We start from the raw sequence: 12,786 nt of genomic DNA on the forward strand, positions 1-12,786 counted from the left end.
GTATTTTCATTGAAAAGAATGTACAACAATATTGTAATGTACTACAATGATGTACTACAATGATGTATTACAATATTTTTATCGTAAAAACAATTGTACTTACACGCGCTATTATTTTTTGGGCTCGTTTCACGAGTTTGAAACAGCTGTCACGAGTATCACGTCGTCACAGTTTGTGTATTACGCGCCGTTGATAGGCTATTATTGACGCTTGCGCGCGCGATTTAGATAATAATCGCGGTGTTCGTACCAGTTCGTACGTTGGCAAGGGTCCAGGGGAGTCGTAGAGTTTGTGTGGTCGACCTGCACGTGCATCGTAGGCCGTTCACGCGGGGGTGGAGGAAGGCGCGAGAAACAACGAACGTGTGTCAAGCTCGTCCGCCGTGCAGCGGGAAGCGAGAATCGCGTGAACCGACAATAAAAGCGACGGAGAGGAGAGGCAGGGATACCCGCGGCGTGTCGCCGTGTGTTTACGTGCGACGAGCGACTGCCGTCGCTGTCGCCGTCATCTGACGTCTTGCCACCGTTCGACCACACAACGACGATACAAATGATGACCTGCGAGGTGAGACCTGGCATGTCACGGCGCAATGGTCGTGTCTTTTAACCGGTACCTGCCGGTGATCCTGCCGGAGATCGACGACAGCGAGCCCGACGGCGCCGTTGCTGCGAGCGACGTCGGGCTGTCCGACGTCAAGCAGCGCGCTTCGTACACCACGAATGAGCCTGTTACGAGGAACTGTTCGACCAGTACCAGCACTATCGGCGGCGGTGGCCCGACGACGACGGCCTCCGTGACAACGCCAGCAGTTACGGTGACGACGTCGGCGGTCACAGTACCGCTGTGCGTTCTGGGCGAGGTACAGTTGCGCTTCCTCTGCCCCGACGATCTGGAGGAAGTGCGATCGCTCTGCCAAGATTGGTTCCCTATAGGTGAGCGTCTGTCCTGGAAGCAGCATGATTCTTGTTTGCCTACAAAAGAAGAACGAGATGCAAGATTAAGATATTTTTGTAATATAATTTTAATTCTTTAACACTTTCTCTCTTTTTGCTTTTTTGAATCTACTTTTGATTATAATAAAAATATATATAACTTGAAAGAGATGAGAGAAAAGAAATATATTGGCATCTCAGAAAAAAGAGAGCTTGACACACGGAAATAATATAAAAAGTATTGCCTATACAAATAGTTTCAAGTTTTAAAACAAAAATTTGTAAGAGAATCTTCAGGTTAATGCCTGTTTCGACTAACATAGACTAACTTTAATCTTGACACAGTGTAATATAGTAATCAACCGTTACATTCTTGTTTTTTTTTTACCAATGTTAAACAAAATGAAATGATCACTGTTACACTGTGTCTCTTACTGAAAAGCATCAAATATTTCACAAATTGTACAATTAATTTATTTAATCTAAATTATAGTTTATTTGTAGTCTATATGATAATTCTAAAAAAATTGCTATAAATAAACAATGTAATAAAAAATGTTTCAACTATTAGATAATAAAATAGAACTAAACGATTAATTTCTACCTGCACAGATTATCCTTATTCATGGTATGAAGACATCACAAGCTCGTCGAGGTTTTATGCGCTTGCAGCAGTGTACGGTGGAGTAATAATAGGGCTGATTGTCGCAGAGATAAAGCCTTATGCCAGATTGAACAAGGAGGATCGTGGCATCTTGTGCTCCAGCCTAGGAAAAAATTGTTTAGTGGGTTATATACTTAGCTTAGGAGTACGTCGCGCGTATAGAAGAAATGGCATAGCGTCGTTGCTACTGGAACAACTGCTCGCTCACGTTACCGCTCCCGAACGTTCCTCCGTAAAGGCAGTCTTCCTACACGTGCTCTCCAGCAACGCTCCCGCTATATTGTTTTATCAGAGGTGTCACTTTCGGCTGCACAGTTTCCTTCCGTATTACTACTCGATCCGGGGAAAATGTAAGGACGGTTTTACATATGTCCTTTACGTCAACGGCGGACACGCACCCTGGGGTATTTGGGACTGGGTTCGTCACCTGGCTGGTGCAATGACCAGTCTCGTACCGTGCAGAGTACCACGATGGATTTGGCAACGTCTCTTATGGGCAACCACCATTCTTTCGTACCACAGATGATACATTTTGTGATTTATTATGTTCCATTATATATTTATTTTTCTCTTTTGGATTATAGAGATGTTATACGTATGTAAAGTGCCATAAGTTGATTGACTGGTTCAAGTAGTTGGCCATATTGCGTAGTCCTGTGCTAATGCAAAGTTAGAAATGGACATTGATCAACGATCGATTTATATAACATGAACAAATATTCAAATTCGTCTAAAGTTTGGGCAGCAAGGCTTCAGAGTATCTTAGCACGGCTTTTGTTACAAAGGATTGCTAGTTATTAAGTACATATCGTTATTACAATACTGTTGTAATAGTTCGAGATGTAACTGCCAAAAATAATTAAGTTAAATAATTTGCACACGTTAAGAGACTTAATATATCTTCCATCATTTTTAAAAATTATAATATTCTAAAGCTCATTGTTAATTTTAATGAAGGCACAAATCTTGACATAATTAAGTATATTCGTCTATCTTTCGTTTGAAAATTGTGTACCCTAATTTTTTTTTTTTTTTTTTTTTTACGAGGGTAGGGGGAAATCTTCAAAAGACCCCCTAGGGCCCGTACCCTAAGGGAGTGCCGGACTCGATGACATTTGCATCGCGATACTGCAAATGTCTCGCCTACCGGCTAAAACCCCCTCCCTTTTTTTTCCTTAAAAGATCCACTAGATGAGCATCTACTGAATATCACTCTCATGTTACTTCCTGGGGGATGCTCAGCTTCTATAATTTTATCTATTTGAAATATATATCGTAAATTTCTAGGTTTTTTATCTTCAAATTTGTAGAGAAATTTGGAAATCGAAAATCGTAGAGCAAATTATGATCTTTTAAGCAAAAAATGATTTAAAAGACTGCATAATTACAATTCATACTTTGTATACCTGTGCTGCCACATCGACTGTATAATATATGTATAAACTGTACATATTTTGTATATTAAATAAATACTTAATATATTAACATGGAACAATGAAAGTAAAATGAATTAATAATCCATCCTGATTATTAGAGTATTTTGAAGTTTAGTGGAAAGCAACTTAACTAACTTATACTAGAAGTACCAAACAGTTATTTTTGATTCTGTTTATATTTTTTAGATTCATGCCATATTTTTTTTGTAAAAGATAAAATTTTTTTTTTTTTTTGAGAAATTTTTTTTATTTCAATAATATCTTTTATATTGATGAAACATTTGTTTTTATGAATTTTTTTTCATATTTATTCACTTGGTTTTTTTTTTTAAGTAATAAGAAATGTTGGTACTTGGATAATTTTACACATATGGTTATATATTTACATAATATATAAATATCTTACATATTTACATTTGACATTTTTGTATTCATTTGTCATGCTTATCTTTAAAGGTGACCCTACACAGTCAATAATACTGACAGTATGTATCAATATTTTTAGTTTTTTTAAAACCTTATACGATCAGTATTATTGACAATATATTTCATTTCAGTTTTACGTACATTATCTATTGCTCTGTGACATGTGGATCCTAATAAAGCGATATTGATGCTGGAGAATCAGTATTTTATGTCAATCCATCAATATTATAACCACACACAATCAGTAATATTGTCATTTTTGTCAATATTGACAGTATTATTGATGTGTAGGGTCAACTTTAATTAGTATTCGCTCCGAAATTTTTTTAACTGTCCTTCGCGTGGATCCAGTGTACCCGACAAAACTTTAAATTATTGTATCTTTGTTCAATTGTTTTTAAAATATAAGGAGAAAGATTATGTAACTTTTATGTAAAGTTGTGAAAAATATTTATTATAAACAATGTTTCACAACGTTCGGTATGTAATTGAAAAAACTGCCTGGGTCCACTAAATCCGCGAATTAAGAATAATATTTGTACTGAAAGTGATTATTCCACGTGTAAAAAATAAAATTTTTATTGAAAATAGTACGCGAACGTGAAAACAAATATAATTAAAAATATAACGTATGTTTCTTTAAATACAAATACATACGTTTGCATACATAGAATGAAACTGATCAGTTTTACTCATTACATTATTCATGATCATATTAATGTATTTTGCAATTTACATCGATTAAACCTAAGTGAGTTTCAAATGTTAAGAAAAAATAAAACCTGATATTGATAAAAGATATATTTAATACGCTATATCGAACAAGACTAGAATAAGATCTTATACTAAAATCGTAAAATATGAGAAGTATTAAACGATTCCATATGTTCACCCATTTGCAAATATGTAGAAAAAAATTGTGCATATAAGAAAAGAGCAAATGGGTATAAAATGCAAAGATTGAACTATCGTGGTATACGAATTGTATATTCTAAATAGAAGGTAAAATACTTCTCAATGTACACGCGTATTATATATTTCTCCATCTCCACTATATATTATACAGTCGATATGACAATCAAACTTTTTTTACAATTAAAGTATGCATCGTAGACTTAAACATATTAAACTATACTCATTCCACAAAAAAAAAACTAAAATCAAATTCTGCTTTTAAAAAAGCATTTCAGAAAAACTTATTCATTGATCTTTAGAGAACGGGGGATTTTATTTTCAAAATCTATTTGGCATTTTCTTGAGTAATAGCGAATTTTTCGGTTGGACACATCCAATGCGCACTGATGCATTGACATCTATTTAATGTAAATATAAAAACGTTAAATCGCGAAACTCTCAATACACTTTATTGAGTTGTTTAAGAAAATATATATCTTATAAAGATATATTTGCATTTCATTATTACATTCAAATTAAATCAGTGTGCAACGGCGTACACTGACTTTAAGATGTACCAATGCACACTAGTGTGCCTAATCGAATTCGCTATAAGATTTATAAATTCATTATTTCTTTTTTTATCTTAAAAAATAAAACGTTTTAGCGCTATTATGATAGCTTTTCCGTCCTATAAGTTAACATACTGGCTACGTTTGCACGCGGCCTGACCTACAGGTCAGGTCATCTCTCAAGTGTTTACAACAAGGGACCTAAACAATTTAGATCGAATTTGGGATATAGACCGATATGGCCTAAATTCACAGTGTAAACGTAACTATTAATTTAATTACGATTTGAAGGCATTTGTTCGTTTCATTCTATGTATACATATATTTTTTTCGACGCATATATGTCATGTAAAATCTCTATAGACGTCGTTAATAAACTTTTCCTAATATTTCGTTCTTAAAATCGATTTGTATATACAAACTATATACATGCAAATGTGATTTTACAATATGTACAGTAGTTACATACGCGTTTATATTACAAGTTAAGTACTTCTGGGACATAATGTTTGATTTATCATTTGAACTAAAGTATTCATATTTAATGTATCGTTGGTATCTTGCGGCCAACTCCAAATAACACGTTCCTTGAATGCTTGGACGAAACTTGCCTCAGCAGCAGGTGGTCTATTGTTCAATCTATTTCGAATTTCAAATTCTGATTGTTTGGTTAATATATTATAAACGTAAAATTCACCAGCCTTTTGGCTAAGATGACGTGCCCATGGTTTAACAATGCTTCGTACGAATATCACGCTGTTAAATGCCGAATAAACGGGTTTTTGCATGGGTTCCTTCGGATTCATTTCATTATCTTCCGTTGTATTAACTATGCTCATGTTGCGTTCCAGTGGATTCTTCGCGAGTTCGAAAGCGGTGGGCAACTTTACGCTCTGATCTGTTATCATTCGTAATCTTCTATGTATATCTGATGACAGCAGACGCAAAATTTCTTCGTGAGATTAGATCTGAAATATCAAATATGACACATCAAAATATTAGTTGTAAGTAATACAATAATAAGTTATATTAATTAAATGTCTTTTCGTTGAACTTGTATTCATGTATTTAAATTTAAATCAATGGTATTTATATATTTTGAACACATATTTACATTTGAACACATATTTGCTTTAACATTACATTAAAATTAATATGTTAATTTTAATTTGATCTGTGTTCAATTAATTTGCATATTTTTAATTTATGCATAAGAATATTCGAATAATTATTACAAATATCAGCATTTTACATTATGTTATTAACATTTTAGAATTTTGTTGACAAAACAAAAGAAAAACTTACCGATGGGATAAATACAGCTTGCTTACATCCTCTCCACCAAGCATATATGCATCTATAATATGTAATGCTTTTGTCTTTGCGAAATACGTTCCCGTCCATTTTCTTTCGTTTACTATTTCAGCATATACAAGAGTATTGGACGGTAGCTCGAGTGTTCCTGTATTGCATCTTACAATCTCCCATCTGCCTCCTATATACCGGTACACCTGTTTTCTTCCTAGACCCAAGTAAAACGTCGCCAACGTTTCTGTCTCGAAATACGGGCCTGTACCACACGGCATACAATACCAATCAAATGGCTGATTTAATATCGTATTCCGTACGTTGTCGTTCTTTAATTGTGTCGCTTGACATTTGAGCAACTCGATACAGTCACCCAATATTTCCTGCGCCTTGTCTTGTGGCTTTGATACTTGAGGCCTTACTCTAGTTCTGTCTGGCAAATTCCAATACTTGAGGCATTCTTTCCGCATCTCGGCTTGTTTAGGTTCAATCAATGTTGGATCTTCACAAAATGCAGCAATTTTTAACAGATTTACTATCTGTTTTTTCCCTAAAGTATCGTTGGAATTTCTCACGTATCTTAAAAATTCCTTGTCTTCTTCTAATACATCAAGAGGTACTATTTCAATCACATCGTTGATATCATCTCTCCTCGAAAGCAAGCAATTAATTTGAGACAGGTAATCCATCACCGCTTGCGTATCCTTTTTCTTCCTTTTACATATTAAGTAGCGTTCTGAATTAGCTGGTCTGGAAGTATTCGGCTTGAAAATCGAAATACTTTCAAAGCAATGGTACATTAGATAAACAAGCCCAACGCTAAATGGTGTAAATAAATCGAACAGTTTTGTAACAAAATGTCCACCTGGTCTCACTATCATCAACGCCACTAAGCATTGACATAGATATAATTGCTTCGATAAAATCTCCTGTATATTTTCTTGACCTTCCACTGAAAATCCTCCATCTGACATCATGAAGTGTACACCTTTACCATCAGTATGTCCCATCACCATCGATCTAAACTCTCTTTGATTTTGCGCGTCAAATACATTTCCGTTGTTTTTGGTGCCATAAAACGGATGGAAAGTTTCACATGGTCCAGCGAAGAAATCATCCAATGAAAAATCATTTTCATTCTTCAAAGTGAATCCAAATCCTTTGGCGTGCCACTTCTTTCTTGACAAAATATATTCACTAAAACCACCTGGACCAGCACACACATCTGCGAAGTACAGCAATTCATTGGGATCGATATTCTTTGGATTAGTGAACATAAAACCACACGCTGTGTCTATATTCGCCATCTTGACTGCTGCACGATTCAAGAAGTTTACACATCGAATTGTTTCGTATGGATTTGAACGCGTTCTTGCCTTACGCATTTCTGCTTTGTCCAATTTGTCAAATATAGTTTTAGAATCAATGACCTGCCTTAGAATATTTGGATTGCAAAACATGGTCTCGTCGTCTATAGTGTCTTTCTTCGGTCCATACTTTATCCAACGCAACGAATTTATATCTTCAATAAAAAATGTAGAATGTGTGTTTCGCAACCATTCCATATCTTCTACAACTTTTATTTCTTCTTCTGCAGCATTCCACTTCAGGCTTGCTTCCTTGAGACCCGGCACGTAATGTCCAATTCCTCTTCGTCCACGTTGTTTAACTGCTTCTATTGGTTCAACGCGACCTTGATCATCTTTTCCAAGGCCTTTACCTGGCTTGTATCCCATCTTTTTCATCATATGCTGAATTTTCGAGGGTACTTTACTTTCGTTGGTATAAACTTCTGCATTATCCACTACTTTATTTTCTTCAATATACTTCTCTCCTGAAGATGTAGTAGTATCAAACGCTTCTCCATTATTCAATTTCTTCCTTTTATTCTGGTGTTCGAACATACTATCCTTATGACTGGTATCTATTTTATCATATCTACTATACTGCTCACTATCATAGATAGAAATTTTTTGCTCATGCTGTTCTCCATTATATGAAATCAGCGAATTATCAAAGTTATTATAGCGATACATTGTATTTTGTATCACATACTGGGAATCATTATTGACGTCACTAACAACATCCTGCTGAGAGTAATTGTCAAAAGACTCTACCATTCTAGGCGTAACATCCTCATTACTAGTAATACTATCGTCAGTACCTAACAAAAGACAACGTTCAATTTTTTATAATCTATGTTTAGAATTTTAAAAATATAGATCAAATATATGGAAAATAAAAAGAGAATACATACTACTATCCATGGTGTCTGTTAATTTCAGTCACTTCTTAACACTTTTAGAGGTTTTCTAATCAATTCTCTTAACCTATAAAGTAAAATGCGTGTGTTTTATTAGAAATTTAAAAATTACTTGGAGGAAATTAGTATGAAAATAACTTTTTATAATTTTAGGTTTTAACACAAATTATAGATTATAAAGTGAAAGCTTTATGACATATAAACGATAAAGTTTAAAAATTTGTAGATTTTACGACGGCCTAAAGCAATTTTAATAAACGTACATCCTAACTGTATACTTACTAAAATATAAACGATAGTAAAATCTATCACGATATACTATTTAACTACAACTTATTCATGTTTATAAAATCTTTTTCTTTTATAATATCTTTTATTTATAAACGTTCATTTGTTATAAGTCATAATACTACGCACAGTACAATGGCCCGAAGCTGCCTGAAGCAGCCTAAAAACCCCAAAGTTTCGGAGTACAGCCTGTGTATATAGGATTGTATAGGATTGCATTCAGGAAATTCTGGGAACTTTACACGGATGTACTTAAAGGTGCCTTTATATGAAATTGTCAAGTTTTATAAATATTTACGTTAAATGTCGGCACATGCACAATGATATGTTAAATAATTTAATTGAAATGCATTGGATCTAATGTACATACACTGCTGATAGAGGAATCTTGTAATTTATGTTATATAATATATAAACAAATATAAATTTTCAGTATTATATGTTAAGACAGTATATAAATGAACATAATCTTTCTTAATTTACTATTTTGCATCAAGTATCTGCATTTTATTGCACAGATTATTGCATTTTAAGATTCAATATGTTTTTTACTCAAGTAGGTACCACCTACTTGACGCTTGCATGTAATGGCACCTTAAAGGTACTTTTTCATGCTCACGCTTGACGTTCATTTTCAGCATCAAAATAAATTATACCCTGACAGTAGCATACATAAGATGCGTTCGAGGAACGCATTTAGCGCTATTTGTATCATTGTATCCTTATTTTTTAAAAATGCTAACTTCTCAGCGAAATTCGAGATCAAATAGTTCTGAGCGGCTCAACAGCTCTATTTTGTGAACATCTAGAGTTCTTGATACATAAAAAACAATTTTGACAAACAAAAAAATTTATAAAAAAAAATAAAGAATTTTTTATCACTTCTTAAATTTCCTGATACTTCGTCTTGACGAAAGGGAACTCTAATCAGAACTATGGAATTTCAATTTCAGGGTAACTAACTCCACCGACGTGTACACCAAATATTTCCAGACTAAACACAATTAAACACTGTAGTAATTTTGCGAATTAAATTAAATTCTAATAATTTCGATGCTCAATCAGGCATTATATTTCAAAGATGTTAATATGCTGAAAAAACTGCAATTAAATTTATTGCGAAAAATATTACCTCGGGGAGTCGAATCCAGATCTCTTGTATTCTATACAAGCGTCCTGAGCCATTAGATCACCGAGGCACTGCCTCGAATACAAGATAATATTTTTCGCAATAAATTTAATTACAGTTTTTTCAGCATATTAACATCTTTGAAATATGATGCCTGATTGAGCATCGAAATTATCAGAATTTAATTTAATTCGCGAAATTACTACAGTGTTTAATTGTGTTTAGTCAAAATACTATAAAAAATTCCCTCACTCCACAAATAGTTACAATATATAATATTAATCTTTACCACAGTCTCACACAACAGTCGAAATATCTAAATATCACCAACGTTTGAAATCACTTAGCATAAATTTCATAAATTAAATTGCTATAGGATGATGATGCTCATTATATACAGGTACATATAATAACAAATCTCAAAATTTGTGATTATAATATGAGATTTATTATTATATGTATCTGTATCATATATGTATAATGAACATCATCATCCTATAGCAATTTAATTTATGAAATTTATGCTAAGTGATTTCAAACGTTGGTGATATTTAGATATTTCGACTGTTGTGTGAGACTGTGGTAAAGATTAATATTATATATTGTAACTATTTGTGGAGTGAGGGAATTTTTATATGACAGAATAGGAGTCTTGAAAGTAAAAATTATAATAATGTGAGAATATGATTCATTAAAAATTATTAAATATCTGCTTAAATTTAAGTACACTTCTACGGTTGTATTCTCACATAATTGCAGATATTTAATAATCTTTAATGAATCATATTCTCACATTATTATAATTTTTACTTTCAAGACTCCTATTTTGTCATCTCATATATAAAACGTAATATTAATAAGAATAATTCGTATATAGAAATTGGCTTGTGTATAATATAACATTGATCATGATAATGAAACAAGAACAAGAACGACAAGAATTATCGATAGAATGGTTTTAAGACGTTTATAATATTGATGACATATGAGATTATTAAGTACATATAGGTAAGATTTACGAAGGTAAAGAATTACGAAGACAAATTGAATAGCGAAGACAAATTATTGAATTACGGCGAATAACATAAGTAATTAATTATACTGAAGATGACCAGTAGTGGAATTCTGTAATTCGTTATGCAGTCGTTATGTGCTCATAACGACAGCCGCGCAGATATTTTATATGGTAAAAAAGCTGCGCAACTGTCGTTATGAACTCGTAACAGACTGCATAACGAATTACAGAATTCCACTACAGAGAGAGGAAAAATGATCGAAAATGTTATACTTTTTTAAAAAATAAAGAATAATTAGAGGCAATATAACATTCAGCACTAGGCTTATATGCTCTTTGATACTCTTACTGTTTATTGTAAATGTTGTAGTAAAACTGTCTGAGTATAACCAAAATTTACACTGAACAAAGAAAATGTATGAAAAGAATGTATACGTCATCGCGTCATGACGCTATATCTTTTCATCATGGCGGTTATTATAGGGCGTAACACTCTTCAGCGTCTCATAAAATGGCGGTTTTATCGAGAATGGATTGAAATAGATTCAAGAAATCCTTTTCAATCCGGAATGCATCTTTATTCATTTATAGGAATTGCATGAAGCACATTTCTGTACCTTTCAATCCAAAAATAATATCAACTTTTTCTGTGCATTGTGTGAATACTGCAAAATTTTGAATAGGAGAAATGCAGTTTTTCAATTCAATTGCATCCAATTGAATCTAATGAATTCAATCGAATCCAATCGAATTTGAATTGAATTTTTAAGACGCGCATTCGGACAGATAAAATTTGAATCTATTTTAATCCGGTCTCGTTTACCATTAGTTTTTTGCAGTTTCTGTGTTCTTTCGGCCGAGCGATCTTTTACAATTTTATGTTTCAAAAAATTCACTCACCCACTCAAAGGTTAATCTGTGAACTAAAACGAGAGCAACGACAGTAACTCCTCTAATTAATCGTCCGAACAAAGCTGTTTCGTCCGAAATGAAGAGAATCGCAAATATTCAAGATGCAAGATGCAATCAAGACACACAGTTCACCGCTTGAACGCTCAAGGGCGACTAACCAAAATGGCTCTTGCACCCTAGACGCGGGAAAGTTTACCGTGTTGCAAAATGCGACGTTACCAATGAACATGTTAGAGCTGTAAGCTTATTTGCTACCGTATCATATTTTGCCGCGCGGCAAGCGTTTCCGCGTCCAGTGTGCAGGAGTCATAAGGTTCCCTCCGGTAGGGTGCGTTCTTTTAGGCATCGGATACAGCAGTTCTTGTAGTAATTCGTTCTTTTAGCACAACTGCACAATCGATTGCAGCGCAGATTTTCGTTCTTTTGGTAATGGATACGCAGTAGATACGCAGACGAATAGAATTAGCTGCGCAGCCGGCTACGTATCTGCGTAATCGTTTAAAAAACACGTAATCGGCAGCTCCGATGCGCAGCGACTGCCAAATGCGATGCCTAAAAGAACGCACCCGTAATGTCGAGGACGAATACCATAGACTAGGGATGCACGATACCGGATCGATATTGTCAGTATCGATATTTTTGCATCCGATACACGATATTTTGGATCGAGTGACTTTGAATCAGACTACGCGTTGAAGATTGAGATTGAAGATTGAAAAGATTTGACCAATCGAAGCGAAAGGGGCTAAAATTTTTTTGTCCTTATTGGTCAAATTTCAATCTTAGAATCTTCAATCTCAATCTTTAATGCGTAGTCTGATTCCGGTTTTACACTCCGCCCAAATACTCATACGTCCATGGTCATGGCTCCTGCACACAGAACGCGGCAACGCTCGTCGCGCGGCGGAAGTTGTCGCACCACAGTATATACAGTAGCGCAACTCTC

The 12,786-nt window shown here is 34.2% G+C and overlaps 2 protein-coding genes across 2 annotated transcripts; one reads left to right on the forward strand and one right to left on the reverse strand.

The window, feature by feature from the left end:
* The first annotated feature begins 302 nt into the window (after positions 1-302).
* Positions 303-2,779, forward strand: Naa60 (N-alpha-acetyltransferase 60). The gene is made up of 2 exons (XM_018449658.1): positions 303-933; positions 1,546-2,779. Exons 1-2 carry the CDS (start codon positions 591-593, stop codon positions 2,121-2,123), a joined length of 921 nt encoding a protein of 306 aa, XP_018305160.1. The 5' UTR covers positions 303-590; the 3' UTR covers positions 2,124-2,779.
* A 2,271-nt stretch (positions 2,780-5,050) lies between these two features.
* Cmtr1 (Cap methyltransferase 1) lies at positions 5,051-8,809 on the reverse strand. Its single transcript, XM_018449647.1, is given in 5 exon segments — positions 5,051-5,872; positions 5,875-5,893; positions 6,231-8,397; positions 8,491-8,563; positions 8,779-8,809. Coding segments are annotated over 4 exon segments (2,658 nt in total). The 5' UTR covers positions 8,501-8,563; positions 8,779-8,809; the 3' UTR covers positions 5,051-5,410.
* Between the last annotated feature and the right edge of the window lie 3,977 nt (positions 8,810-12,786).

This window comes from Mycetomoellerius zeteki, unplaced genomic scaffold (genome assembly GCF_001594055.1).
Source record: "Mycetomoellerius zeteki isolate Tzet28-1 unplaced genomic scaffold, Tzet1.0 scaffold25, whole genome shotgun sequence".
NCBI classification, from domain to species: domain Eukaryota; kingdom Metazoa; phylum Arthropoda; class Insecta; order Hymenoptera; family Formicidae; genus Mycetomoellerius; species Mycetomoellerius zeteki.

Bases quoted from the DNA above. Each gene is read 5' to 3' on its own strand.
- Naa60 (XM_018449658.1), top strand. From the start codon at position 591: ATGGTCGTGTCTTTTAACCGGTACCTGCCGGTGATCCTGCCGGAGATC. The intron at 934-1,545 runs GTGAGCGTCTGT...CTACCTGCACAG, and splicing joins CCAAGATTGGTTCCCTATAG to ATTATCCTTATTCATGGTAT.